At 32.9% G+C, this 26999-nt stretch overlaps 1 protein-coding gene, 1 non-coding gene and 1 pseudogene across 2 annotated transcripts in view; 2 read left to right on the top strand and 1 right to left on the bottom strand.

Annotated features, from left to right (window-relative positions):
- The window catches only part of Cep350 (centrosomal protein 350), a 144478-nt gene that overhangs the window by 97592 nt on the left and 19887 nt on the right, over positions 1-26999 (top strand). Inside the window, exons 28-34 of the mRNA XM_047520182.1 lie at positions 5249-5448; positions 9874-10085; positions 12752-12896; positions 17746-17906; positions 20032-20168; positions 23053-23135; positions 24189-26197. Coding sequence (XP_047376138.1) covers positions 5249-5448; positions 9874-10085; positions 12752-12896; positions 17746-17906; positions 20032-20168; positions 23053-23135; positions 24189-26197 — 2947 coding nt within the window. The remainder of the gene's footprint in view (positions 1-5248; positions 5449-9873; positions 10086-12751; positions 12897-17745; positions 17907-20031; positions 20169-23052; positions 23136-24188; positions 26198-26999) is intronic.
- LOC124961535 (DNA-directed RNA polymerases I, II, and III subunit RPABC4-like) lies at positions 10927-11109 on the top strand (annotated as a pseudogene).
- Positions 15966-16072, bottom strand: LOC124962523 (U6 spliceosomal RNA). The gene has a single exon (XR_007104530.1). It is a non-coding gene; the product is annotated as a U6 spliceosomal RNA (small nuclear RNA).

The following is a 26999-nucleotide window of genomic DNA, read 5'->3' as shown; positions in this document are numbered from 1 at the left end:
CACACATTTTTTCTTTCATTTGTTAACAGTAACTTGTTCTTCCATGTAACAAGTTAATTATATGGTTGCTCCCTCAGCCATTATTTTTTGAGTAATGTGTGAATACACTAGTTTCTGAGGGTTATAAAGATACAAACCCTGCCTTCAAAAGCTTACAGTCTTATTTGGGGGGAAAAAATGCATGGCAGGATCATTTAGAAAAGTATATGGAGAGCCGTTGCTAAGGAAGTTTAAGAAAGGAAAGAAATTTTCACTGACGGAAGTCTTTCAAGGAAATTTTCATGAATATGTTCAGACTTAAATATGTTTTTAATTAGGAATTACTTTCTAGTATAAGAAGTGTAAGTAGTTTTTGGTTTTAACATTCATTTCAGACGAAGGAGGCATGAAAAATTAGCTGGTAGTCTCAAAACAGCTTAGACACTCCTTTTATACTTCCCAATTTGCTTAGAAAAACAATGAAACAATTCATATATGGTGGTGCATGCCTGTAATCCCAGTGGCTAAGGAGACTGAGACAGGAGGATCACAAGTTCAGAGCCACCTCAGCAACTTATTCAGGCCCTAAGCAACTTAGCAAGACCCTGTCTCAAAAATAAAAAGTAAAAAGGGCTGGTGATATGGCTCAGTGGTTAAGTGCTCCTGGGTTCAATCCTTGGTACCCAAAAAAGGGAAAAATCATTAAATAGACAAAATGTTTACTTTAAATAATTAACCAGAAAGTTAAGCAGATAAATATTTTATGATATTATTCTGTCTTAAATTATTTATGAACTGACTACATTGGCATGAGTATAATCCCAGCTAGTTGGACAGCAGGAACAGGAAGATTACAAGTTTAAGGCCAGCTTTAGCAACCTAGTGAGACCATGTCTCTAAATAAATAAATAAATAAATAAATAATAAAAGGTTATTTATGGTTTGTCTAGTTAGTTTTGAATCTCTACCATTAATCTGAATTTTAAAAATTAAGGATTTTCAAAGCAGGGTCTTTGATATTATATTAAAGAAAATAACTTGTTAGAAATTATCTTAAATAATTTATTAAATATCATTGCTTTAGATTAATATAATTGTCTTAGAGAACTTTCTAGTCTAAGGTTAGTAACTGAATAAATTTTAATAATATAATATTGCATTTTAATATCTATAGTTCCTAAGTCAAGAATAGTGTATCTATTATTTTGTTAAACTGTATGCAAATTATTACACAATTTTAAGTAATGAAGTAGGTTTTACTATAGGAAAAAGCTAAACTGCATTTTCTTTTAGGTCATATCCTAATTTATCTTCTCATTCGAGTATTATTAAAGATGCTTAAAGACTTGGAAGAATTCATTTTAAAATTTAAAGCACTATGTTCTGTTTTTACTTATAACAATATAGAATTAAAGGATTATAGATCCAGAAGGAATTTTAAACAGTTTAAGGTATTAAATTTTATTTGTTTTATTTACTCTCTTTCAGATTTGAAGGATTTTAGATCAATAAGTATCATTTAAAATTTACATAATCTTTTGTTCCTTCAAATTATGCTTGATTTTATAATCAACTGGAATAATGTCCATAGTTGTATTACCCCAGTGGGTAAAAAAATTGTTATGTCATATGGTGTTTGAGCATGCTAATTTTGAAAAGTGGGAGGTTCTTGAATGGAGAAAGAATCCTAAAATGTTAGAACTAGAAGGGTTCTTGGGGACCTCATCTTTGTTTGACATGATGTATTTGAGACCCGCAGAGGTTAAGTGACTTGCCTGAGCTCACACACAGCAGAATGGCAGAGTTAGAACTAGAACCCTGCTTTCTGGACTTCAGTTAGTTAAAGTTAAAACTTAGCATGTCTGCTTTTAGACACAAATTTTTTTAAAAAATTACATTGATGACAACATTATCTTCAATAGAAACTTGCCTTTCTTAATAGTGTTTGTTGAAACTGGAAAAGTGCTAGGTGGCTTATTACTGTAGTTGAATAGCAGCACAAACGAGTCTATGTGCAAGTGTGACTTTAAAAGGCAATTAAGTTCTTTACTAATTAATTCTTTAAATTCAAGCATTATAGGAACATAATGATTTCCAAACTAGATTAAATTTATTGTGTATTCTAGTCCAGTGTTCTGTTACCCTCAGAGGCCTTGTTGAGGGGTGCCTTGATATCATCCATAAAGAATATTAGTGTCATTTTATGTTAGTAGCCATAATTCATAAATTTTGTTTATTTCTTACAGTTCTTTATCTTGAGTGATGGTTAACTTTAGGGGAAAGTACTGCTCTTTTGTCTCAACTTTTTTCAGCTTTTGAAGGGCACTCTTTAGTATTAGAATGTTTGTGTAAACAAGGAAATGTTTGGGGAAGAAGTTCTAACTTTACAAATTAAGTTAAAACTGTTCTTACACTTTTCCTAAACTGTTTTATTTTTATTTTCTTTTAGTCATTTCTTTTGTTCCTCATTTCTAAACGAGAGATTTTGAATGTGTTTAATCTTTATAATTGAAAAGTAAATGTCAGTTCTTGTCCTAGTAGGAAAAAAATTTGTTTTCTATATTGGGCTGGGTGAAAAAATTTAACTTGTGTATTTTTACACCTTATTTCATGTGTTCCAATAATATTTTACTTTTTGTACTACTAGGTCATGCATGCATTTAGCAGTTACACACTTAAGAGGGTGGGTGATATTTGAATGTTACGAGTAGAGTTTTTGGAACCTTTTGCTAAGAACATTTGGTTTTACATAATATTTTGATAATGAACATCAAAATAAGTTTATTGTACATTCATAAAGAATGGCAAGGAAAATTAAATTGTCTTACTGAAATTTGCAGAAATGTTTTTCATTGAACTCCAGTGCAGAAAATCAAGGCAATCCAGGTGTGTGTGTGCGTGTGTGTGTGTGTAAATAAAGGGGAAATAAAATATGTGGGGAAATCAACATTAAAATAATCTGTTATCTAAATATATGCATAGGCAAGATTATATATATTTCTTAAAATCCAAATGTGGCTGGATTTTTACCTAGATTTTCTCACTTCTGTGACATACTGATATTACTCCTTGCCCTTCCAAGGCAATATATGTTGCCTTGATCTACAAGTCGTTGTGTGCATGTGAACAGGAGCATGCTCTGTCAAAGAGAATTAACCTTTCAAACTTAGATTTATTTATCCTTTTGTGTATGTGTATAATGATCTACGTATTACTACAGAAGAAGAAAAATTAGGATTTTTTCCCTACTTTTGTAACTTTAGGGTATAGAATTTTCTTCTTACCTTTAACCTTATGTTTGAACTGTTCGTAGCATATTTTTTGACTGATAGTATTTATTGAGAATAGCTCATTTTTTCCCTTAATTTTACATCCTGATATTTTATAGAATGGGCATTGAATTTCAACATTATTATTTAAGTGGGCCTTTGTTAGATTTAAAGCAAGATACCTCCAGTAGATCCTGTTAGCATTTTTACGTATGAGGTTGACGAGGTATTCTTCTACACATTGGTTTAAACTGTTCTCATGTTAGATCATTATGATACGGTTAAGTAAGGCAAATGTACTTTTCATTTAATTTCAAGCTTAAAATACATAACAAGGTACAAAAAAAATCAATTGCTTAGAGTTACCTATTTATATAGAATTGCTGATATACTAGGTTCATGGTTCAAAACTTATTTGAAAATTTATTAGCCCCACACTGTACTTTTCATTATTCACAAACAAGTAAATTAAACTGAGGGTACACATGATGGTTAAGTTATATTTGAGAAGAAAGGCATGTTTATTTAGAAATCATTGGTAAGATCTGTGAAAGTACATGTTTTCTATGTCACACGGAGTGTAACACTTGTTTTAACTGAGTAGCTTATAATGTTATTTAGGAAGCATATTGAAAATTCTTCACTCGTCTCTTATGCTTTCCCTTTCTCATTCTTCCTGCCTCTTGATCTCTTGGTTTTAAAATCTTCCTCCTTATTTTGTAGACACTGCTCTCCTGTTCACTACTTCTTCTCTGTCTTTACGTCTCATCACTGGGCCTCTCTCAGTGTCTGTTTTCCCAACCTTCATCCCAAATTCCAGCTGTATATCTACAACCAGTTGGTCAGGTAACTGCACCTTTCTCAGTGCACTCTTTGATAGAGCATGCTCTGTTCTTTTTGTTTGTTTTGTTTGCTTTTTTTTTTTTTTTTTTTTAACAGCCTGGAAACCTCTCGTCAAATATCATATAGATTTTACCTTGTGTTTCCACATTAATTTGACATGATGATTGTTCCAGAAGTGGCAGTTCTTGTGCTTTGGACTAAATGTTGGGTGTGTGAATGCATCTTTGTTGGCTAACTACTGCTGTAGATCTGACACCAGTAATATGAACAGCATACCTACCACTTAGCCATGGCGTCTGCATTTGAAGAGATTTTATTAACAGCCTTTAAACTAATCAAATATTTTCCCCTAAATTGGTAATCTCTCCTAATCCCTTTGACCTAAGAGATAATTGGCTACTTAAGATCAGAGATTATGTTAAATTGAAAATTTGAGACATTTGATGTATCCTTTCACTCAGATTGTGTTTATATGCATAAGATTTGACTGATGCTCAATATTCTCTACCTAAAAAAAGATTTATCACCTGACATTGCATCTCTTAGGTAATGGGAGCCAAACTCACTAGACCTAAAGCAAAACCAGATAGAATTTGAAAATTAAAGTCAAAAGGGGACATAAACATTTTTTGTTATTGTTGTTTGCTTGCTTGTTTGTGGAACTTAAGGGGTTTTTCTTGTTGTTTTTGGTCTTCATTGTCTTGGGTTTTGTGTGTTTTCTGGTATGAGCTTTCAGAATAAATTCCTTACATCTTCTGTTATGAAAAAGAACCACCTATTAAAAGAAATAAATAAATATTATCAGTCCATATATCCCAAAGATTCTTTTTTTTTTTTTTTAGTTGTCGATGTACCTTTAGTTATGTGCAGTGCTGAGATTGAGATCGAACCCAGTGCCTTACATATGCCAGGCAAGCGCTCTACCAGAGCCACAGCCAGCCCCACAAAGATTCTTTTTCTGAATTTACCACATCTTTCCTTTACTAATCTTGCAAATCATTATAAGTGAAAAATAAGTTCATTTTCTGAATAAGTTGACTCATCAAAGCGTCTGTTATTTTGCACAGCTTATTGATAAGGAAATGAAAAATAGAGCTTTCAAAATGATTTTTTCCTCTAGGTTCATTCTCTCACTGCTCTTTATGCTGTGATCATAGGTTTTTGACAAAGCGAGAGCAAAAACTAATGCAGCGGCGGCAACATGCAGAGGAGCTCCTGGAGTGGAAGAGACGTTTAGATGCAGAAGAAGCAGAAATTCGTCAAATGGAAAAGCAAGCTTTGGCTGCCTGGGACAAAGAATTAACAAAACCCAAAACTCCTAAGAAAGAACTGGAGGGCCAGAGAACAGATCATAAAGGTAATAAATACTAACTCTGTTCAGACTAAAAACTAAAGCTTAACCTATTTGAAAGATTTATTTCATTTCTTGTTAAAACATGACTGATTAAGGGTAAAGAGGACAATACAGATAAGAAAATATGGTGAATAACCTCTTGTTAACACAAATCTGAATACTTGGAAAAAATGGTTAAATTCTTTTTAAGAAAAAAAAAAAAAAGTACAACTGGGCTCAGTGGTGGAGTGCTTGCGTAGCATGTGTGAGGCACCAGGTTCCATCCTTAGCACCACATAAAAACAAACAAATAAATAGAAAGGCATTCTGTCCATCTATGACTACAAAAATAATTTTTTTTTAAAAAAATGACAATTTATCAAAGCTTACTCGGGGGAAAAAAAAAAACTTTCCTTGTCCTTTAACCATTAAAGAAATTGTACCTCAAGTAACTAAATATCTTTTTACAAAGACCTCCTCAAACTTCAGCAGTATTCTGGACATTCAAGGGGAAACCCCAGGCATATCATTATTTACTTTTCCATAAGTTGGAAAGAGAGGCACTTCTCAATTCATTTTATGAGGCTAATGTATAACTTTGATATTAAATTTATAAAATGACAGTGTCAAAAAGGAAAAGACCAACCTCCTCTATACTAAATAAATATTAGCACACCAGGTTCATGACAAGTAGGGTTTAGCGTACATTAAAAATAATAATGTGGTAAATTAACATAAACAGATTGAAGAAGAAAATATACATGATCACATCAGTGGATTCAGAAAAGTTATTTAATAAAATTTTTAAAGCATTTGTGATAAAATACACAAACCTCTGATAATCCAGCCATAAAAAGAAATTTTCTTTACCTAATAAAGCGCATTAACAAAAACAAAAAACTAAACTTACACCAGATACCATACTTTACTAATAAAACATGGAAAGCTTTCTCTGAATTTGGAAATAAGACAAAGATGCTTATTTTCACCTTTTATTAAACATTGTGTGTAGGTTTTAGTTCGTTGGAACAAGAAAAAGAATTAAAAATCATAGGTGGAGGAAGAAGTTAAGTTCTCATTCTTTGCACTTGATAAAGAACATAGAAAAATCCAGAGGTGTTATTATAATTAGGTGTTATTGGAATTAATAAATGAGTATAGCAAGGTTGCTGGTTATAAAATCCAAAAAGCAAAACTCAATTGTATGTCTGTAGGCAAGCAAAAATTTGGTTAGAAAAATCTGATTGAAAAATAAAGATACACATAGAAACTAAAAATATGAAGTACCTGTTTATAAATTTAACAAAAAGTATACAAGATTTTTTTTTTTTTTTTTGGTACCAAGAATTGAACCCAGGGGTGCTTAACCACTGAACCACATCCCTGACTCTTTTTATTTTTTATTTAGAAACAGAGTCTCACTAGATTGCTTACAACCTCGCTAAGTTGCTGAGACTGGCTTCAAAACTGCAATCCTTCTGCCTCCTGAGCCACTGGGATTAGAGTTGTTGGCCACCATGCCTAGCCAGTATACAAGATCTTTATGAAGGAAAATTTAGAATTTTATTGAGCAATGTTAAAGTAGACTCAAGTAAATTGAACATTATTCCATATTCATAGATAGATTCAGTGTCATCAGATGTTAATTTTACCTGAACTTATTGTGGGAAAAAAGTGGGTAAATCTAATAAAAGCTATTTCAATTCAAATTTTTAATCTTGTGAAATAAAACTTATGAATAGTTTAAGAAATTAGGTGATATAAACAAAAGAAAAATGTTAGGAAAATACATTAAAATGAAATAAATAGCAGTGTACTCATTAAGTATATTGCTGCAACATCTAAATATGATTCTGACCAGACAAAAAAGTTCCTTTAACTAAAGGGTATTCAGTGGTTGACAAAATTTTTGAGATGAGCAGAGACTCAAACCCATTCGTAGTTTTCAGGAATAATTCTAAAACTGTATTATGGGACTGGCCTGATGTAAAACCTGCCCCAGCAACTCAGAAAGCCCTAAAGAAAATTGCCATTGTTATAATTACCCTACTAATGTCACATCTGCATTGACGACTCAACTTTGCAACTTCTGAAAAATTTACACAATATTGAAAACCACCTAAAATAAATTCTTAATGGAGCCTTCTTTCTCACATTACTTCCAAAATGAACTTTTTTCTACAGGGACATCAGATTGGGGATGCCTAAGTCCCAGCAGCCAGGGAGGCTGGGGATTTTATTTTGTGGGTTCTACTTTAGGTGACAAAGCACTGGTGACCATGGTGGTACACAACTGTAATCCCAGCAGCTCAGGAGGCTGAGAAAGAGGAATTAAAAGTTCAAAGCCATCCTCAGCAACTTAGGGAGGCCCTAAGCAACTTAGATTCTGTCTCAGAATAAAAAAGGACTGAGAGTGTGGCTCAGTGATAAAGCACCCCTGGGTTCAATTCCTGGTACCAAAAAAATAAGGTGATGAAGCACTGTTGAGGCAAGAAATTATCAAATACCAGTGAGCTTTAAAAACATTCTCAGGCTTCAGAAAACATTAAAAGTATAGTTTAGTGGATTCATAAACCAGTGACAGTCATTTATTATCAAGTATTATTTACTGTACATAATTGTATGTGCTATACTTCTTTATGATTGACAGCACTGTAGGTTTGTTTCTATCAGCATCACCATAAACACAAGTAATGGGTTGTGCTAACACTTCGTAACAGTTACAACATCGCTAGGTGATAGGAATTTTTCAGCCTACTATAATCTGTGGAATTACTGTTGTATAGTCGGTCATTGACTGAAACATTGCTCTGCTGCATGACTCTTAAAAGAAACACTCGGGCTGGAGATATAGCTCAGTTGGTAGAGTATTTGCCTCGCAAGCACAAAGCCCTGGATTCAATCCCCAGCACCACCAAAAAAAAGAAAAAAAGAAAAAGAAAAGAAACAGTTTGACCAATAATTGTCTGTATTTCTTTAAAAGTGTCCAAATATTGCCAGACTCCTATTGACATATAACTCTGTCTTCAGAAGTCAGGGATGCAATGAGGTACCACCTCACATCCATGGGCTGGCTATTAAAAAAACATAAGTTCAAATATGTTGGTGAGGATGTCATATATTGTTAAGCCATAAAAAGAAAGGAAAGATTCTAACACATTAATGAACCTGTAGGACATTACACTAAGTGAAATAAGCTAGTTTCAAAAGGACAAAGAGCATATGAGTCCACTTTTGTGGGGTAACTAGAGTAGTCAGAATTATAGAGACAAAATGCAGAATGGTGGTTGCCAGGGACCGAGGATTAGAAGGATGGGAAGTTGTTACAGAGTTTTAGTTCAAAAAGATGAAGAAGTTCTGGAGAGGGATGGTGGTAAATGTACTTAATGCCAAATGGTTAAGGTAGTAAATTTTATGTGTGTTTTAACAGTTTTTAAAAACTATTTTTAAATAGTCAAGGGAATATAAGAAAAGGTCTAGAAACACACACACACATACTTCAACCAAACTTGGGCACCACTTCTTTACCTTTGAGGTGTAGAAATTGGACAGATGAAAGTGGTTAGGAATGAGTGTGAAGTAGTCACTTTATATCCTTTTGCACTTTGAGCAAAACTTTGAATTTTTTTTTTAACTATGATTCTTGTACTACTATTAAATTTTTTTAATTAAGGAAAAAGGCAAAAAAAAAAATCTTCCACAAAAATATTTGATTGGAGAAGGTAGTACAGGTGACTTATTTTCTCCTGATAGTCTTTATATTGTTTGAATTTTTAAAATTAGTATATAGTTCTATTATGAAACAAAAATGTTACAAAGTAGAACCATAAAAGATTCTGTTCCCTCCTGCCTAAATATTACTGTATTTTCTAAACCATTTTTAATTGCATTATTGATGATGTTTAGAATCCATTCATTCATTCATTCCATCATTCTGATTTTGATATGCGTACACAATAATTAGAAAATACCTCTCAGGGCTAGAGATGTGTATAGCTCAGTGGTAGAGCACTTAACTAGCATGTACAAGGCCCTGAGTTCAATTGCCAGCAGCACCAAAATAAAAACTTTAAAATTTTAAATGAAATGTTTTTACACATCATGTCATCCTTGTTTGTTAAAGTAAAATATCTGAGGCATAGATATTCCTAATGTTAAATAAATGTATTTTATAGATTTTTAGGTTCAAAAGAATTATTACAGACCTTAAATTTTTTTTTTTTTTTTTTTGGCCCCAGTACTGGGGATTAAACCCAGAGGCACTCTACCAAATAAAATATTTATTTAACATTAGGAATATCTATGCCTCAGATATTTTACTTTAACAAACAGATTATATCTAAATGCTACTAGTGATCTTACGCTAAAAACAAATGTAAAATATAACAGTTTAATTTCTTCATTGACCAAGATTATGTATTTTTTTCTTGTTTTATCCTCTCTTTCTAGAAATACCAAGTGAAGAGGAATCTCCAGTACCTTCCTACTCTCATCTAAACAGTGAAAGCTCTATTCCAGAAGAATTGGGCAGTCCTGCTGTTATATATATACCATCTGAGTCTATTGTGCAGGAACAGCCAGGGAGTCCAGATCACAGTATACTTACTGAAGAAATGGTTTTTTCACAGGAACTAGAATCTTCTACCTCTCCTAGTAAACATGTAAGTTAGTGTATATTTATTTCTTAAAGCTCCTTTAAAAAGAAACTTGTCTTTTAGATTTTTATTAATAGTTATGTTATTCCTATTAATAACAACATTGAGGAGTTAGAGGTGTAGCTCAGAGGTAGAGCACTTGCCTAGCATGCCTGAGGCCCTAGATTCAATTGTCAGTACCACATAAAAATAAATAAATAAAATAAAGGTATTAAAGAAAAAATAACAGCATTGACTATCCCCCATACTTATAGTATATAGATTGTAACATTTGAATAGAAACAAAACTTTTAATTTACTCCTATAAATTTATAAATATATGAATTATAGCTTTAGTGGCAGTTACAAGATTATATGCTATTAAGTCTATTAATATTTGAGGGGATAGGAACCTCTAAAGTCTGTAATAGAGATAATTCATTAAGAACAACACAAGTTCTTTCTAAAGTCTGTTTTTTGTCTTAGAAATAATAAGATCTTAAATCATACCAGAGTGCCTTTACTATAATTTAGCTAACAACTGCTAACTCATAATCAGAATAAAAGTAATAATTTCCTCTATTTAAAACAGATCTGAGGGACGGGGATATAGCTCAGTAGTTAGAGTGCTTGCCTGTCAAGTACAAGGCCCTGGGTTCAATCCCCAGCACCACCAAAAAAAAAAAAAAGTAAAACAGATCTGAAATGATTGGTTCCAAATTAGAATAATGGCCTTTATTAAAATAAGATTTTCTGTACTATCCTTAGCTCTGCACTTCAAAGAAAAAGGGGTTGATACAAACTCAAGATAGAGGGGGTTCTGTTTGGAAATGTGGGGAAAAGTCTCCATGCTGTATAGGTACTAGGAATGGATATCCAGAAGGATGTTCAACCCCAAAGCAGCAGCCAATGATATGTCTGTGGAGAATGTCACACAGAAAATGTGACATTTTCTGTAAAATCCAGAGATCCAATCAGATGCAGAGAATGTGGATACAGAATAATGTATAAGAAAAGAACCAAAAGATTGGTGAGTTTTGATGCTCGATGAAACATGGGAATTCAGTGTTTTCCTTTGTACTTGGATTTGACCCTTTAATATTTCTCATTATTTCATAGGTTTTCATTTAGCACACTTGTGAATACAGCTATATACATTTGATATTATTTTATTTCATTTTCCAAACCAAATTGTGTTTAAGTATCAATAATTCATATAAAGTTTTTTTGTTTAAAAAAATAAGATAGAAAGTTATTTTTTTACCTTGTTCTTATAAAGTATATCAAGCATAACAATTAGATATTTAGTAAACATACACATTGTTAGGGCCTCTTAGTTTAAAAAAAAATAGAATATCCTTTTTGGAGTCTTCATTTTTAATATAGATGTGAAGAATTATCTGCATGCGGGACTGGGACTGTGGCTCAGCAGCGGAGCACCTGCCTAGCACGTGTGAGGCACTGGGTTTGATCCTTAGCACCACATAAAAGAAAATAAATAAATAAAATAGCGCTATATAAAAAAGAGTCTACCCATTCTGAAAAAAAAGAATTATCTGCATGCCTGCTATTGAAAAATGAGTCAGATTCATGTGTGTTATAGCACCCTAAAGGTTTGGAGGAAAAATATTTTTATTCAATGAAGAACTGATTTCATGTTATATTGAAAATACTATATTACAATATTCTTGGGCATATATTTGAAAACAGTGTTTTAAGATTTTTAAAAGCTTTTAATCAAATTATTATGTTGGTGATTTTTAAATTATGTGACAATAATAGATTTCTTATATAGATAATTCACTCATAGCATAATTCCTACCTTCTAGGAATTTACAACCAAACTGCATTTTGACATAATTCTGTACAGCATCATTACTGAGGTTCATGATAGCTATAGACTTATTGAATAGTAAAAATAAGTTTTTTTGCTCACAAGAAAATTTATCAAGGAAATTAAAACTATTGGTGTCTTAAAGTGTTTTTTATAAATAAAAGCTAATATTTATAGAATGTGACTCACCTAGTGCCAGGTGGTATACTAAATACCTTACATGGATTATCTCATTTGATCCTTACTACGATCCTATAGACACAGTTATAATGCCCACTCTGAAGATTAGCAGGCTAGGAAACCTGTCTAAAGTGACAGGGGTAGGAAGTGACAGTAGCATGGAATCAAATCAGACATTCTCACTTCTGTGTGATGTCAGAGTAGAAATTTTGTTTTTTTGTAGGCAATCTTATTATGGTCTGTGTTTTCCCTCTTCCTTTCTTCCCATAAAATTATTCCATAATTATTATTTTTAAATTAAAAGAATGAGGAAGGTAACTATTATAAGCACTTTTAATTTATTATAATTTTTTTGAAGCATACCTTTTTTGTAATGTTTTTACTATTGTTAAAAAAAAAAAAAAAAAAAAACAAGATTTTGTTTGTTTTTTAACAATGCTGGGGGTCAATCCAGGGCCTTATGCATATTACGCATTCACTCTACCACTGGGCCATATCCCCACCCTGAAAAACTTTGAGGTCTTATCCATTTGTAGAATTTGTAAATTTATCACTTTTTGTATCATAGTTCCTTAAAACTCTTGTGAATATTAACTTTAATTGGCTGGTATCTCATATTTTAAATAGAATTCTATATCAATATCACAAATAATTCCTGTTTGATTTTCTGTTTATATAGTCACCTCCCAAAAGCTGCACATCTGTGTCAAAACAGGAATCTAGCAAAGGAAGTCATAGGACTGGAGGAATATGTCATCTGCCTGTCAGATCCCAGCAACACTGTTATAGTTGGTCAGATGAGTCATTATCTATGACACAGTCAGGTAAGACTAATTATGAGGAGTTTGTTTTCTTTGTACTACATTTGAGTTCCTTTTTCATAAACTTTGTCTAACCACATGCTAGTACACTCTTATCCTTTGTTGCATTTGTCAAGTGTTTTTCTTGCCAAGATTAAATCATGTAATTCTTTGCTTGTTATTGATAATTATATCCTCATTTTCACAAAACATGACAAACTGTTTTATTCTCATGTATAGTGGGCATTTATTCCATCAAACCTTTGTTCGATCTTTTTCTGTCAAATTTCCATAATACTGGGTTTCCATAATACTCCATACACCAGACAGCACATATTGTAACCAGCCATTGCTCAGCAGGTCTCCCCTACTAGACTATAAATTCATGAAGATGAGAGTCTATTTTATTAACAATTGTAGTGCTGGGACCTAGCAGGCACTTTGCATTGCACATGGTAGGTATTTATTAAATATTTCTTGAATGAGTTAGTGATAACCATGAGATAGATGGTGATGGAACAGGATGGCACAAGTCTCAAAGGAGGAAAAGTAACTGGGTGTGGTGACACAAACTGTCATCCCCGTGAGTTGGGAGTGAGGCAAGAGGATCACAAGCTCAGGGCCAACCTCAGCAATTTAGTGAGAGATCCTGTCTCAAAGAGGACTGAGGGTGCGACTCAGTGGTAGAGAACTTCTGGGTTCATTCCCCAGTTCTTAAAAAAGGCGGGTGAGGAGTATAGAAATAATAGGTTGAAAAATGGCAGGGGGAGCACTGTCTGTTTTCCCATAACCTCTACCCACAACTCCCTGTGGTGTATAGATGATGAAACGTTGAGCAACCTCTCCTCTGAAAGGCTTCAAGGAGTTCATTGACTGAGACAGTGCTCCATTCATATAAAATGAAGACTAATATTGTATTGAGTATAGTTACATTAATTATATCGATAGGTATGATGAATATATTACCTTTTGAGCTCATTTTTAGTTTTGAGAGTAGACATTTAGTAAAGAAAATCTGGGGGAAAAAAAATTTGGGGGAAAGGGATCTTCAATCCTGAGCTTTCATGTTCCATGTTTCAGACAATAGTAAATCATGACATTTTCTCATATCCATATACAGTAGACCTCCTGTATTATTTTGAGTAACCACATAATATTTCAAAAGGTAGGTGTACCATGAATATTGTCCTGGTGTTGGTCATTTAGATGGTCTCAAATTTTTCATATTTGCAAATAATGCAACAATTTTATGTGTGTTATATATATATATATATATATATATATATATATATAAAATACACATACAAATACACACACATATATTTTATATATATATATTATTCAGTTTGGGTCAAGAAGTTGAAGAATTTTGTCTTTCATATTTATCTTTGGGAAAGTTATTAATACTTTTTTATTTTACGTATTCTGGTGAATACTTACATCTAGTTGAATAATATATCAATAGACATAAATTTGATATGTACTTGGGAACATGGGTTCTTATCTTGGATCTGTTACCAACTGGGAACTTTCTTTCCATACCAGATTATCTGTTTTTATCTGAAGCAAAGGAATAATGTTCTTTTCCTTTGAAAATGAGTTCTGTACTAAGCATTAATGATAATATATGTAAAATATGATTTTATTGATAAAATTTATTCAAGTAAAACTAATTTTAGAAAAATAGCTCTGAGATTTCTAAACTATAGATGCACTCTACCTATTTATGATGAAATCATTAATAGTATTTATAAGTTTTAATGTGGTGGGGTTATATAATACCTTTAATTTAAATGATGGAGAGTTTGTCATCATCCAAGTAAATACAATCAGTGTATGAGCAATAATCATCAACTTAATCAAATTATTCTGTCCAGACTATTTTCGTCTTGATGTGTTTCAACAAACTGAAGTATCATTTTCCTACCACTTCCCATTTCTTCCACCTCCTAAAAAATTCTATAGAAGAGAATTCCACAAAAATAACACAATATTCATCTAGAAGATTGGCTTGGATTAAAATTTTTTTTTCCTAGAGATTCTCTTAGATGTTCTTGACAATTAAAAAAAACTATGCTATAATACTAAATTTTGTTAGATCACAACGTATTGTCATTCACTTTTGTAGGCTTTTATTTGGTCTCTTCAAAATACAAATTTAGTTAGTAGTTGAATATATAAACTTTTCTCAAGGTCATTCATTTAAAACTTTTGAGTTTTTCATGAGCTGCTATCGAGTCTTCACACCATAAAAAATGTTTTTCATAGAAAAAGTTGGCTTATGCAATTTCTAAAATATATTAATTAAAATAATCATTTGGGAGCAAAATTTAAACTAAGTCTGTAGGAGTATAATGGTCTCCTACAACAGTTAATGAAGCAGTATCTCAAAGTTTTGGAAGCACACAACTCATACCAGGCTAACAAATACATGGTTTTAGGAGATCCAGAGTTTTGGGTTTATACTTTATCTTAGAAAGATTATGATTTTTAGCTTAGGCTGCAGTTTTTGAGTCCTTGTATTAGAATCAGCAATTAAATCAGTATAGAGCTGGCCAGCGCTTTAAAATTAGAAAATTTTAATACTGAAACCAATCATTTTCTTGAGAAATTAAAAGAAAGCAGGAGGAAGGTAGATGCTCAGTTCCTTTCCCCTTATCACCACCTTTTTCAGTTTTTTTTTTGTTTGTTTTTTGTGGTGCCGGAAATTGAACCCAGGGCCATGTGCATGCAAAGCAAGCAGTCTACCAAGTGAGGTATATCTCCAGCACCTCCTTTTTTAGTTTTAAGCCAAGAAATATGCTACCTAAAACATGGCTACATAGAAATGTTTGTTTTATGTTAATAATATTACTATGTCCATTTAAAAAATATTTTAATAAATTATTTTTGACAAATTTTAATATGTACAATGTGGTGTTTTAAAATACACATATTGTAGAATGCTATTCATTAACATGTACGTGACTTCATATAAACTGTCATTGTGATGAAAACATTTAAAATCTACTCATGTTATTATTAACTGTAGTCATCTCTTGAACTTATTTCTCCTGTCTACTAAAATTTCATATTCTTGTGTTGTTTTTTTTTTTAAATAGGAAACACTTCATAAATTTGCATGTCATCCTTGCACAGGTGCCATGCTAATCTTCTCTGTATCGTTCCAGTTTTAGTGTATGTGCTGCTGAACTGAGCACATGAAATTGCATATTCTTCAAACATTTCCTTAGCCCCACTCCAGCCACTGGAAACCAGCATTCTGCTTTCTGCTTCTATGAGTTCAGTTTTGTTAGATTCCACATATAAGTGAGATTGCGTGGTATTTGTCTTTCTGCTTGACTTTTTTCACTTAAACTTAATGTCCTTCATGTTTATCTGTATTGCAAATGAGAAGATTTCCTTCCATCTTTAGGCTAAATAGTAAATAAACCACATTTTCTTTGCACATTTATCCATGATGAACACAGACAGATAACTTTTTGTTGCTATTGTTTTGTTTTTATAATATTTCAGGCACTATGCCACATGTTTTAAGTACCTTATTTAATTGTCACACCAGTTCTAAAAATTGGTCAGGTCAGACATCTAGGTAGTAGATCCAGACTTTACATTTTTTAAAAAGTGTCGATCAAGAAACTGAACATATGATAAGGTCTCAGAATAATAGTACTGCTGGTATAAGGCAGGTAGAACTTTCCTAGTCCATCTTAAGTCAGTGTCACAGAATTGACAGGAACTCAGATTTTGTTATTTCTAGCCCAGGTATTTAGATCACACTATTTTTAAAAGACTACAATCTTTTTGCATTAAAATGAATATCATAACTAGTTTTTATACAGTTTAATATGAGGTTCCTATTAAAAACCTGGTTTGTGATGTAATGTTGTAGTACACATCTGAGTCTTTAGTTTTGAATAAATACTATCTCTGTTCTAAGGCTATTAAATGTCTCATTCAGCATTAGTGTGTGGAAATAACACCATTGTATGGTTCCAGGAGGAGGTGTGAGGAAGTCATTTTTATACTATGTAGTTTCCATGTATAGTGAAATAAGCAGTGTCTTTAAATGATACTTGTTTGTTTTCATGGCATGTGTATAACACATAATAAAGTGCTTTTTCATGATATTACCATTATATTGATGTGTATATACTGCTGGGGAGAAAATAAGAGTTAACTAACTTCACTTCAGTAATTTTAAAAATTTTAAGAACTTTGAAAGAATGGTTACAGCAGAGTTCATTTCTTTATAATTGGTATCTCTTTTTTATGTGGTATTAAGACATCAGCTGACTCAGTCTATCTGAAATGATAAAATTCCAATTGACTTTAATATGACTTTAAAAATATTAAACTATATATTAATAATTAAGGAGATGGTTAGTAAAATATGATTATCTGGTCAACAGAAATAATTCCTTGGGCTTGGGATATAGCTCTGTTGGTAGCGTGGTTGCCATGTAAACACAAGGCCCTGGGTTCAATCCCCAGCACCGCTAAAAAAAAAAAAAAAAAAAAAGAAAGAAAGAAAGAAATAATTCCTTGTAGAATATACAAATTTTATTAACCAAAAAATTTTCAACTTCAGCTATGTATCTTAGCAAGACAGGGTACTTCAAGATTTACTTAAAGTTTCAAATAGTAAAATAGTACAATTAGACAGTGAAAATCAATGGGAAGAACCAAGAAAAAAAGGAGAACTTATGGAAAATAAAGGATTCATTCACTAATACAGTTTTAGAAGCCCAAATTTCTAAAGTTTAAGTATTACATGGACTTTAAATGAAGTTTCATATTAACAGCTTTTCTTAGTGGCTGCTCAGTTAACTTTATTCTTTAGTTAAAACTGAAGATTTCGCATTTATTTCAGAAACTACATCTGATCAGAGTGACATTGAAGGCAGAATCAGAGCTCTCAAGGATGAGCTGCGGAAAAGAAAATCAGTTGTGGACCAGTTGAAGAAGGAACAGAAAAAAAGACAAAAGGAAAGACTGAAAGCCCAAGAAGCCAGTCTGATCAAGCAGTTAGAGGTTAGACTTTAGAAAAGGGGGTTAGGGCTGGGGTTGTGACTCACTGGTGGAGGGCTTGCCTAGCATATGTGGAGCACTGGGTTTGATCATTAGTGCCACATAAAAAATAAATGGATAAAATAAAGGTATTGTGTCCATATACAACTAGAAAGAGTATTTTGAAAGGGGGGTTAATGTACATGTGAAGCCCAAAATATTTTTAATATTGTTCAAAAGTAATGGATTAAAAAATTTTTTATATTAATATGGTGGCATGTTTTATCCTCTTTTTTAAAAATCTGAGGATATCTAAGCATACTTTTGCTACAACATTAAAATATTAAAATGTTGAAAGTGTTTCTGAATGATTAGACTTATGAAAAACTGATATCCCTGGTTCTCTTAAATGAAGAACCATTAATAATGGTATATAAATAATTCTATCTTTTTGAATTGTTTCTACTATTTTTTTTTTTTTAAAGCAGAGTAGTGTTTCATGTCACATAAATAAATGACTCTTAAGTGATAACTCTTTTTTTGGGGGCACCACTGTACTGGGGATTGAACTCAGGGGCACTAGACAACTGAGCCACATCCCCAGTCCTATTTTTTGTATTTTATTGAGAGACAGGGTCTCACTGAGTTGCTTAGCACCTTGTTTTTGCTGAGATGTCTTTGAACTTGCCATCCTCCTGCCTCAGTCCCCCGAGCCACTGGGATTACAGGTGTACCCCACTGCGCCTGACCTAAGTGATAACTCTTAAGTTTGACTTTTCTCCCCGGCTCTAGCAACCTTTCTGATTCTGTCCCCCAGGCTGGTTTTTATTATCTTCCTCATTCTTTTTTCTCCTCTTCCTTTAGCCACTAGTTTCCATTAATTTTTCTTTTTTAAAGTTCCTTGCTTGTTCTTTTCCATTCCTACTGCTGTCATGCCAGTTGGGGCCCTTATCACCTCTTGCCTCCAGTATCTACATATTCTCTTAGATGCCCCTGTTTCTGACTGAATCTCTATTACACATTCTGCAAGCCTAATGATAATAAATCACAATATTCATTAGTGAATCTGTCAGAACCTCTTAGTCATCCCATGAATCCCTTTCCATGTCATCACCAGACAAGGTCATCAGCCAGCTTCTACCTGAACTCTTCCAGTAATAAGAAATTTCAAGTTTTCAGGGCAATTGGTTTCATCTTTAGACTCTAAGTGCTAAGTGTTAGAAAGCTCAATTATTTTAGCCAAAATTTCTGTGCTTTTAATTTCCACCCCTTGGTCCCTTGTATAACACCCGTTCCTCTGGCATTTTCTAATTTAATCATAAAATTGAGTGCCAGGAACTTAGCTACTTACACATATTTTTATTTAATCCTCATAGCAATGAGGTAGGGATATTATCACTGGTTTACATATAAGGAAACTGAGTTTTCAGTAAGATTTGTGATTTATCCAAGGGCACTGTGTTATAGGTAGTAAAGCTAGCATTTTAATTTAGCCCTAATTCCAAATTCTGTGCCCATAACTTTATACTCTCTTTCACACAGAAAACAGACCTGTTAATCAACCCGGAGAAAATAAACATTTACACAGTTGTATATACAATACAGTGATAGAACAAATGTAGCAATTTGCACATATGTTTAAAGGTAGGAAGAGTGATTAAGATATGTGACCACACTGGAGAGTTCATGTTCGGAAATAGTGGGAAACAAATTTTTTTAAATAAAGATTAGCCAAATGTGGTGGCACACATCTGTAACACAAACTACTCAGAAGGCTGGATCTGTAATCTTGAATAAAATAGGTATTGTAATCTTGAATAAAATAGGTATTGTCTCAAAGAGTGAGAATTATTAAACTAGGGAATTTAGCCCAGAAAATGAAGAAGTATAATAGCTGGAGGTCTCCCCTTAGATGTCAAAGTTAAAGAAGTTTTTTAATGCAGCAGGATATATAGATAAAGACCACTATTTCTTTTTAGGGTACGGGAGAGAGGGTGGCTGGGGGTCAAGCCCAGAGGACAGGAAGGGAGATTTTATGTGAAATCTTATTTACTAGTTGAACATTTTAATTTCTTACATGTACTATTTTATAATATAAAATCTTTTTTTTAATTCTGCATAGTAACTCCTCTGATTTTTCTAAACTTAGTCATATGATGAATTTATTAAGAAAACTGAAGCTGAGCTTAGCCGAGATTTGGAGACATCACCAACAGCCAAACCTCAGATTAAAACGCTCTCTTCAACTTCTGAAAAACCCAAGATCAAGCCCCTTCCACTACACAGGTAGGAATTTACGATAGCATCTACAGTCAGCCTGGTTTGAGAAAAGAATAAGGAAATATTTTTAGTAGATGTTATCTTTTAACTAACTGTGAAATTATGAAAGTATTAGTTTATATTTTTAGTGTCACTAAAATAAAGGTGTTGTGTATGACAAATGCAAATTAATTTTCTAATAAGGTATAGATTTTTTAAATACATTTTTAATCCTGCAGTCTGATGAGTGTAATGAAAATAGTACTCTCTAGTTAGTATCATAAGTTGGTATAGATATTTTGAAAAACAATTTGGCAATGTTTAGAAGTCAAAAACAATTTGTAACCTTTGACCCTGTAATCTTACTTCTGGAAAATTAGCTTGATAAAATATGGAGCACCAAAAATCTCTATATGTGTGGATATTTTTGCCATAATGTCTTTTATAAAAACATTGGAAACAATCTTTCTATCTTAAGAATGGATAAATAGCTCAGTAAATTATGGTTCTGTTCAGGTAATAAAATATGATTCAGCCAGGAAACAAATACAGAAAATACTAAGTAGCAACACTGGAACATTGTATAGAATATATAACATTAGAATATATAATATACAAATTTAGTGTCTTAAGGTCCAGTTTAATATTTAAACAATTTTTTGAACAGCAAGGATTAGGAAAACCAGTGCTACTGAGAAATGGGACATTTCAAAGAGAAGGCATTTGTGAATGATTAAAAGCAAAAAAAAAAAAAGAGAGAGAGAGATTGGTGTATTATAGAAGCCAATCACAATAGGATATTGCTGAAATTAGCACAAAAGAATGGAAAAATAAGTGAAAACCAAATTAGGAAAGCCTTTCACTCACTTATCCTTTCAATAGATTTGGAGTCTTTGTTGTTTTAAAAAATATTTTTGTTACAAAATACATGCCCATTTACAATTAATTTAGTATATCTGAGTTTGAATCCTAACTCTACTAATAGCTGGCTATATAACTTTGGGTGAAATTATTTAACCTCTCTGTGCTTCAGTTTTTAAATAGCTTATAAACCCTATTAAACAGGGATAATAATACCTGGTTAATATACTTGTTATTAGAATTAAAAGATTTAGTTTAAGATAGGGCCTATAACACAGAAAGCATTATATATTAAATGCTGTTATTATCTTTATTATTAGAATATCTTGGAAGCAGTAAAAAAATTTAAATCCATACCCAACTATCTCAAAATAGCAAATATGAACAATTAGATAGATATATTTCCTTCCAAAGTTTTTGCATACCTTTTGTTTGTATTTTTGTTACCTATGTATTTTTTTCATTTTACTATAAATGTTTTAATTTCTAGATAATACATGATTAAATGGCTCTATAACTTTCTTGCTTTTCTTTTTTTTTTTTTTTGCGCGGTGCTGGGGATTGAACCCAGGGCCTTGTCCTTGCAAGGCAGGCACTCTACCAACTGAGCCATATCCCCAACCCTTGTTTTTTTTTTTTTTTTTATTGGTTTGTTTCTTCTGTGGTGCTGGAAATTTAACCCAGAACCTTGTACATGCTAGGCAAGTGCTCTCTACCTCTAAACTACACCCCAGCACCATAGTTTTCAAATCAAACTGCTACAAATTTTAACCAGAGTTGGGGGAGTATAGCTCAAAGGCAGGGCATGGGCTTAGCATGTGTGGGCCTTGGAATCAATCCCCAGCACAAAAGAAAGGTGGGGGGTAGAAAGAGAGAGAGAGAAAGAAGAAGATTTTTAAGAGATCTTTCTGATTGTAGTATAGAGGAATTTTAAAAATGAGTACGCTCAGAAGTGAGAAGAAAATCAATCTCAGCCAGACCTAAAATTAGCAGCAGAAAATGGAATGAAAAATATGAGATGCATTTTAGGAATATTTAAGAAGTAGACTTGACCAGTTAAAGTGCTGAATGGAGAAGAAGGGGAAATCTAGGATGATTCCCACATTTCTCTTAGGTAGTCAACTGGGTCAAGGTTCCATTAACCTAAGTGGAAAAGCAGATAGCTTTTTGTGGGAAGCCTATGATTTGGGGCTTAAATAGTAATTTTGAGATGTTGTAGTTCATATAAGTGGAATTATCCAAGAAATATGAGGATGATCAATAGGTTTATGTAGTAACTGAAGCCGAGAAGGTATGCATTCAGAGAGAATAAAAGGAATCAAAGTACTGAATTTGATAAAATAGCAGCATTTAAGGTATTATAAAGAGGTAGGAAGCAAAAGCCAAATATTATGGTTTAGCAAAGGAAAAGGAGGAATCAGGAAAATGAAGACAGTGAATATAGCATTTCCTGTTAACTACAAAGAATTAGGACGGTAGAATGGGGTAGATTGAGTGAAGAATCAAGGAGGAAAATGTTTTGAGTGTTTTGTTTTTATTTTGAAACATCAGTAATATTTAACCTGAGGAAGTGTAAAAATCTCCAGGTGGAAGACTAAAGTAAAAGTAGAGCACTTGCCTAGCATATGCAAGCCCTGGATTCAGTCCCTAGCACTGAAGAAATAGAAAAAGAGAAAAGAAAAAAGAAAAAAAAAAAAAAACTCTAAAGATGATAGTAAAAGAGAGTAGATAATTGAGGAGCACCATCCGTGAGACTGGGAGCAATTAGCTTTGGACAAGTGAGAGACACACTTTTTCCACCCTGTAAACAGAAGGAAAGGCAACTGGGATGACTGTGAATATTAAATTTCGAGGTAGAAAAGAAGCAAGATTATCTACTGAGAGTCATAAGTGCCAGAAGTAGACACGATGAAAATGTCCCAGGTTAAAATACCTCCTGTGGAGAAGAGGAAAGGCAATTCTTAGTTGTCTAAGAATATCTGCTTTTGGTTACCATTTATTACAATATCAGCAGTATATTTATTTCTGCTCATTAACTTTTCCACTTCAGATCTGAAACAGCAAAAAACTGGAAATCTCTAACAGAGCCAGAACGTTCCAGAGGATCTTTGGAATCTATTGCTGAACATGTTGGTAAGTGACTAGAAAAAATAAGTTGTATCTACACAGTCTTAAGGATTTATGCAAAGTTCTATGAAATTGTACCCATACAACTTTTTCATTGAAAAATAAATTTCTTAAATAGATTATGTAACATGTTAAATTTTTATTTATTTGTTTGTTTATTGAAGAGAACTTGCTATGTTGCTCAGTCTGGTGTTGAACTCCTCGGCTCAAGTGAGCCTCCCACCTTAGCCTTTTTTTTTTTTAATTAATCTTAATTGTGCCAAAAACTGAGGTATGAAGATCAAATGGCTGCATATATCATCAACATCTCTAAATTCCTCCTTAATCAGAGTTCATATCTGATTATGTGATAAATGATTATGTACTTTTTTTAGTTTAACTGAAAGATAAAGTGATTGAAAATAAAGTATAATTCACTGAAAAAATAAAACTGAGGCATAAAAATAACCTGTCTCTATTGCTATTACTATAATAAATGGTAACAAAAGCCATCAATGACAAAATAGATTTGAAATAAAAATTTAATTCTTTGTTTGTTAACTCATTTTATCATAGTTGCTAGTACTTTACAAATTTGGCTTTAAGTGCTATAATTGCAGAAATGTTTTTTCCTTTTACTTTTTTTTTTTAATTTAATTCAAGAATATGGTTGGTCTCCAGGAAAATCTATTCTTTTAGTAAATACATTTGTACCTCCCTCCTTGTTTTATTTTCAAAGAATGTTTAATATCCTTCATTCAATATTGTTTTTCCATGATTCGAGAATGATTACACAAAGCAGTGACTCCATAAACTTAGCTCCATTTTATTCACTATATAAGTTAAGACACAACTTAAGAAATTATTCCAAACTTTAAAACATTTTTAAATGTTCTATTTATTTTAGTCATAATATGTATGTTCTTATAAAAGGAAAACTTATGTGATAAACAAAACAGGTCATATTTATTGACCAGTTTTTCTTTACCAAGATTTGGCTTTTAGTTTGGTCCTAGGAGTCAATAGATTGTGATGAAATCCTTTTGATGTGGTGATTTTTTTTTTTTTTTCTTCTTTAAGATGCTTCATTGTCAGGTTCTGAGAGATCAGCATCAGAAAAATCTTTATCTGCATATGCGAAGAGAATGATTGAATTGGATAGTCGAACTGAAGAAAGTTTGCAGACCCCATCTCCAGTTCTCAGATCATCAAGGAAAAGCAGGGCAGAATCTGGAGATTCTTTAGAAAATGTACTTTCATTACCTCAGCTCAAGGAATTAAATGCCTCTACTAGAATTCTTGGTGTGTTGGATGCCAAGGTTGAAGAATCTAATCAAAAATCAGAAATACAAGAAGTAGAATATGTAAAATTGGAGAAGAGTGAGATTGAAGGTGCCTATTCAAAACTGTCTGGGAAATCCGATGTCTTATTGAAACTGGATCTGAAACAGGGAGACTCATCTGAAACTCTTTCACAGAAAGATCTTTCTTTAGATTCTGCAAATGTTCAGAAGGATTTAGTTAGATTATCCATTGAAAATCTTCATAAAAAAGAGGAAACATTGAAAGAGAAAAAATCAGATCAAGATATAGGTCATAGTGCAGACATGCAGTCAGGAGAAGACATTCATGAGCAGAAAAACAAAGAGGAAAAGAACTTGTTCTTGTCAGAACATCATTTTGCTCCTAAAGACTTGTCATACTCTGAAGATTTTGAAGTGTCTTCTTTCAAGAAAGAAATTTCAGCTGAATTGCACAAAGATGACTCTGAAGTGTCATCTTTGTTGTCACTCAGGAAAGACTCTCAGTCTTGCAGAGATAAGTCACAGCCAACAAGGAGCTCTAGAAGTAGAGCCACTGGCTTTGGTAGTGATGATGAAATTAGTGAGTGCCTAAGTGGGAAAAGCCTTTCCATTCATAGCAATGTCCATTCTGAAAGACTGTTAGAACTCAAGTCCCCTACTGAGCTGATGAAAAGTCAGGAACGCAGTGATGTGAAGCATGAACAGGAGGTTACTGAAGCCCCTTCCTTGGCTTCAGTTTCTGTTGCAGATGAGTTACTTGATTTCCACATTGGCGATAGGGTGTTGATTGGCAATGTTCAACCAGGAACTCTTCGATTCAAAGGTGAAACTAGTTTTGCTAAAGGATTTTGGGCTGGAGTGGAGTTGGATAAACCTGAAGGAAATAACAATGGAACATATGATGGCATTGTATATTTTGTGTGCAAAGAGAAACATGGTATTTTTGCTCCTCCTCAAAAAATATCTCACATTCTAGAAAACTTTGATGACTTTATAGACATAAATGAAGATGAAGACTCTTATTCAGATGAACAATATCAAAACTATAGTCAAGAGCAGAAAGACACAGAGGGTCCAAATGATATAGAGAAAGATGGAGTTGGATGTTTTTATGAGAAATCTCTACCTATTTTGCATAATATAGAAGCCTCAGTGAATAGAGAGAGAAGCCTTAAAGTAGAAACAGACAACATACAGGACATTTCTGGAGTACTTGAAGCCCATGTTCATCAGCAAACTTCAGCAGACTCATTGATTTCTTCAAAGGAAAACAAAGACCTTGTTTCTGGTGCCACAGGAAAGGTTTCCATTGCTGCAGAAGATGATACTTTAGATAATACCTTTTCTGAAGAACTGAAGAAGCAACAGCAATTTACAGAAAAGGAAGAGAACCTATATTCTGAAATTTCTGAGAAGCTTTCTACTCCACTTCTAGACCTTCTGACAAAAGAAAAAAACCAATTAGAAGCCCAGCTGAGGTCATCACTGAGTGAGGAAAAGAAGTCAAAGCAACAACTGGAAACAGTCAGCTTACTGACAGACAGTTTACTGAAAGTCTTTGTGAAGGACACAGTCAGTCAGCTACAACAAATCCAGAAAGCTCGGAATGAGAAAATTCAGCTTAGTAATCAGGAGTTCCTTGATGATGACCAAAAGAAATTATCACTCCAGGACCCATCCCACAATCTTGAGCAAGAGTCACCCAGTGTTCCAAATTGCTTCTTAAGGTCTGAATTAGAAGATGAGAAAGAAGAGATCTCCTCTCCAGATATGTGTCCCAGACCTGTAAGTATTTCATCTAGAAAAAATGTCAATTTACCTTGCCTGTGTAGTACATTTTAATTCTTTGGTTCCAGATAGGTTATGTTCTGACATGCTGTTCATTAGATAAAGATGATATGCTACTTTTTAAAGGCCATGTAGCTTTTTTTCTGTTTGAAGTGTAATTGTCCTCTGTTATGTCATGAGTAGTCACTATAGGGTTGTCACAGTCCCTCCCAGGTTTATGGGAACTGAAACATCCATTTAAACTGCTGAGTTAATAGCCCCTGCATACTTTCCACAATTAGATCCCTTCTGGGTTCTCTGAAAAAATTTATCCTACAGAACTTTCCAATGGTTCTTGTCAGTGCAGTATTTTTTTTTTTTGCCTATGAAATTGTTTACATGTCTGCTCAGTCATGGTTGCTCTGAAGAGATTATCAGTTGTGATGCTGATTCTGTTAAAACTGAAATATATCCACTATGACATATACTTAGACCATCAATTTGTTTAGGTTTCCCCTAGACAGTTGAGCAAAAGTAATGATTTTGAGTAACTTGAACCAGATAATCACCAAAGGTGAGAAATTTTTATATTCCATTTCCTTATCCCAGAGATAGTCCTTCAGAAATGGAATAATGATACCCACCCAAAAAAAATGAATCAACAACATTTTATTATAAATTGAATGATAAGTCTATATAAGCATATTAGTGGGAACAGGGTAAGTTTTTATTGTTCATTAGTAGCCCCCATATTTTAATTTAACTTATTTATAGAGAAATATTAAAGACATACTTTATCTTAAAAACTTGTCAAGAAATT

Source organism: Sciurus carolinensis, chromosome 12 (assembly GCF_902686445.1).
Source record: "Sciurus carolinensis chromosome 12, mSciCar1.2, whole genome shotgun sequence".
NCBI classification, from domain to species: domain Eukaryota; kingdom Metazoa; phylum Chordata; class Mammalia; order Rodentia; family Sciuridae; genus Sciurus; species Sciurus carolinensis.
The sequence above is the reverse complement of the archived record's forward strand: the minus strand, read 5'-3'. Positions and strand labels throughout refer to the sequence as shown.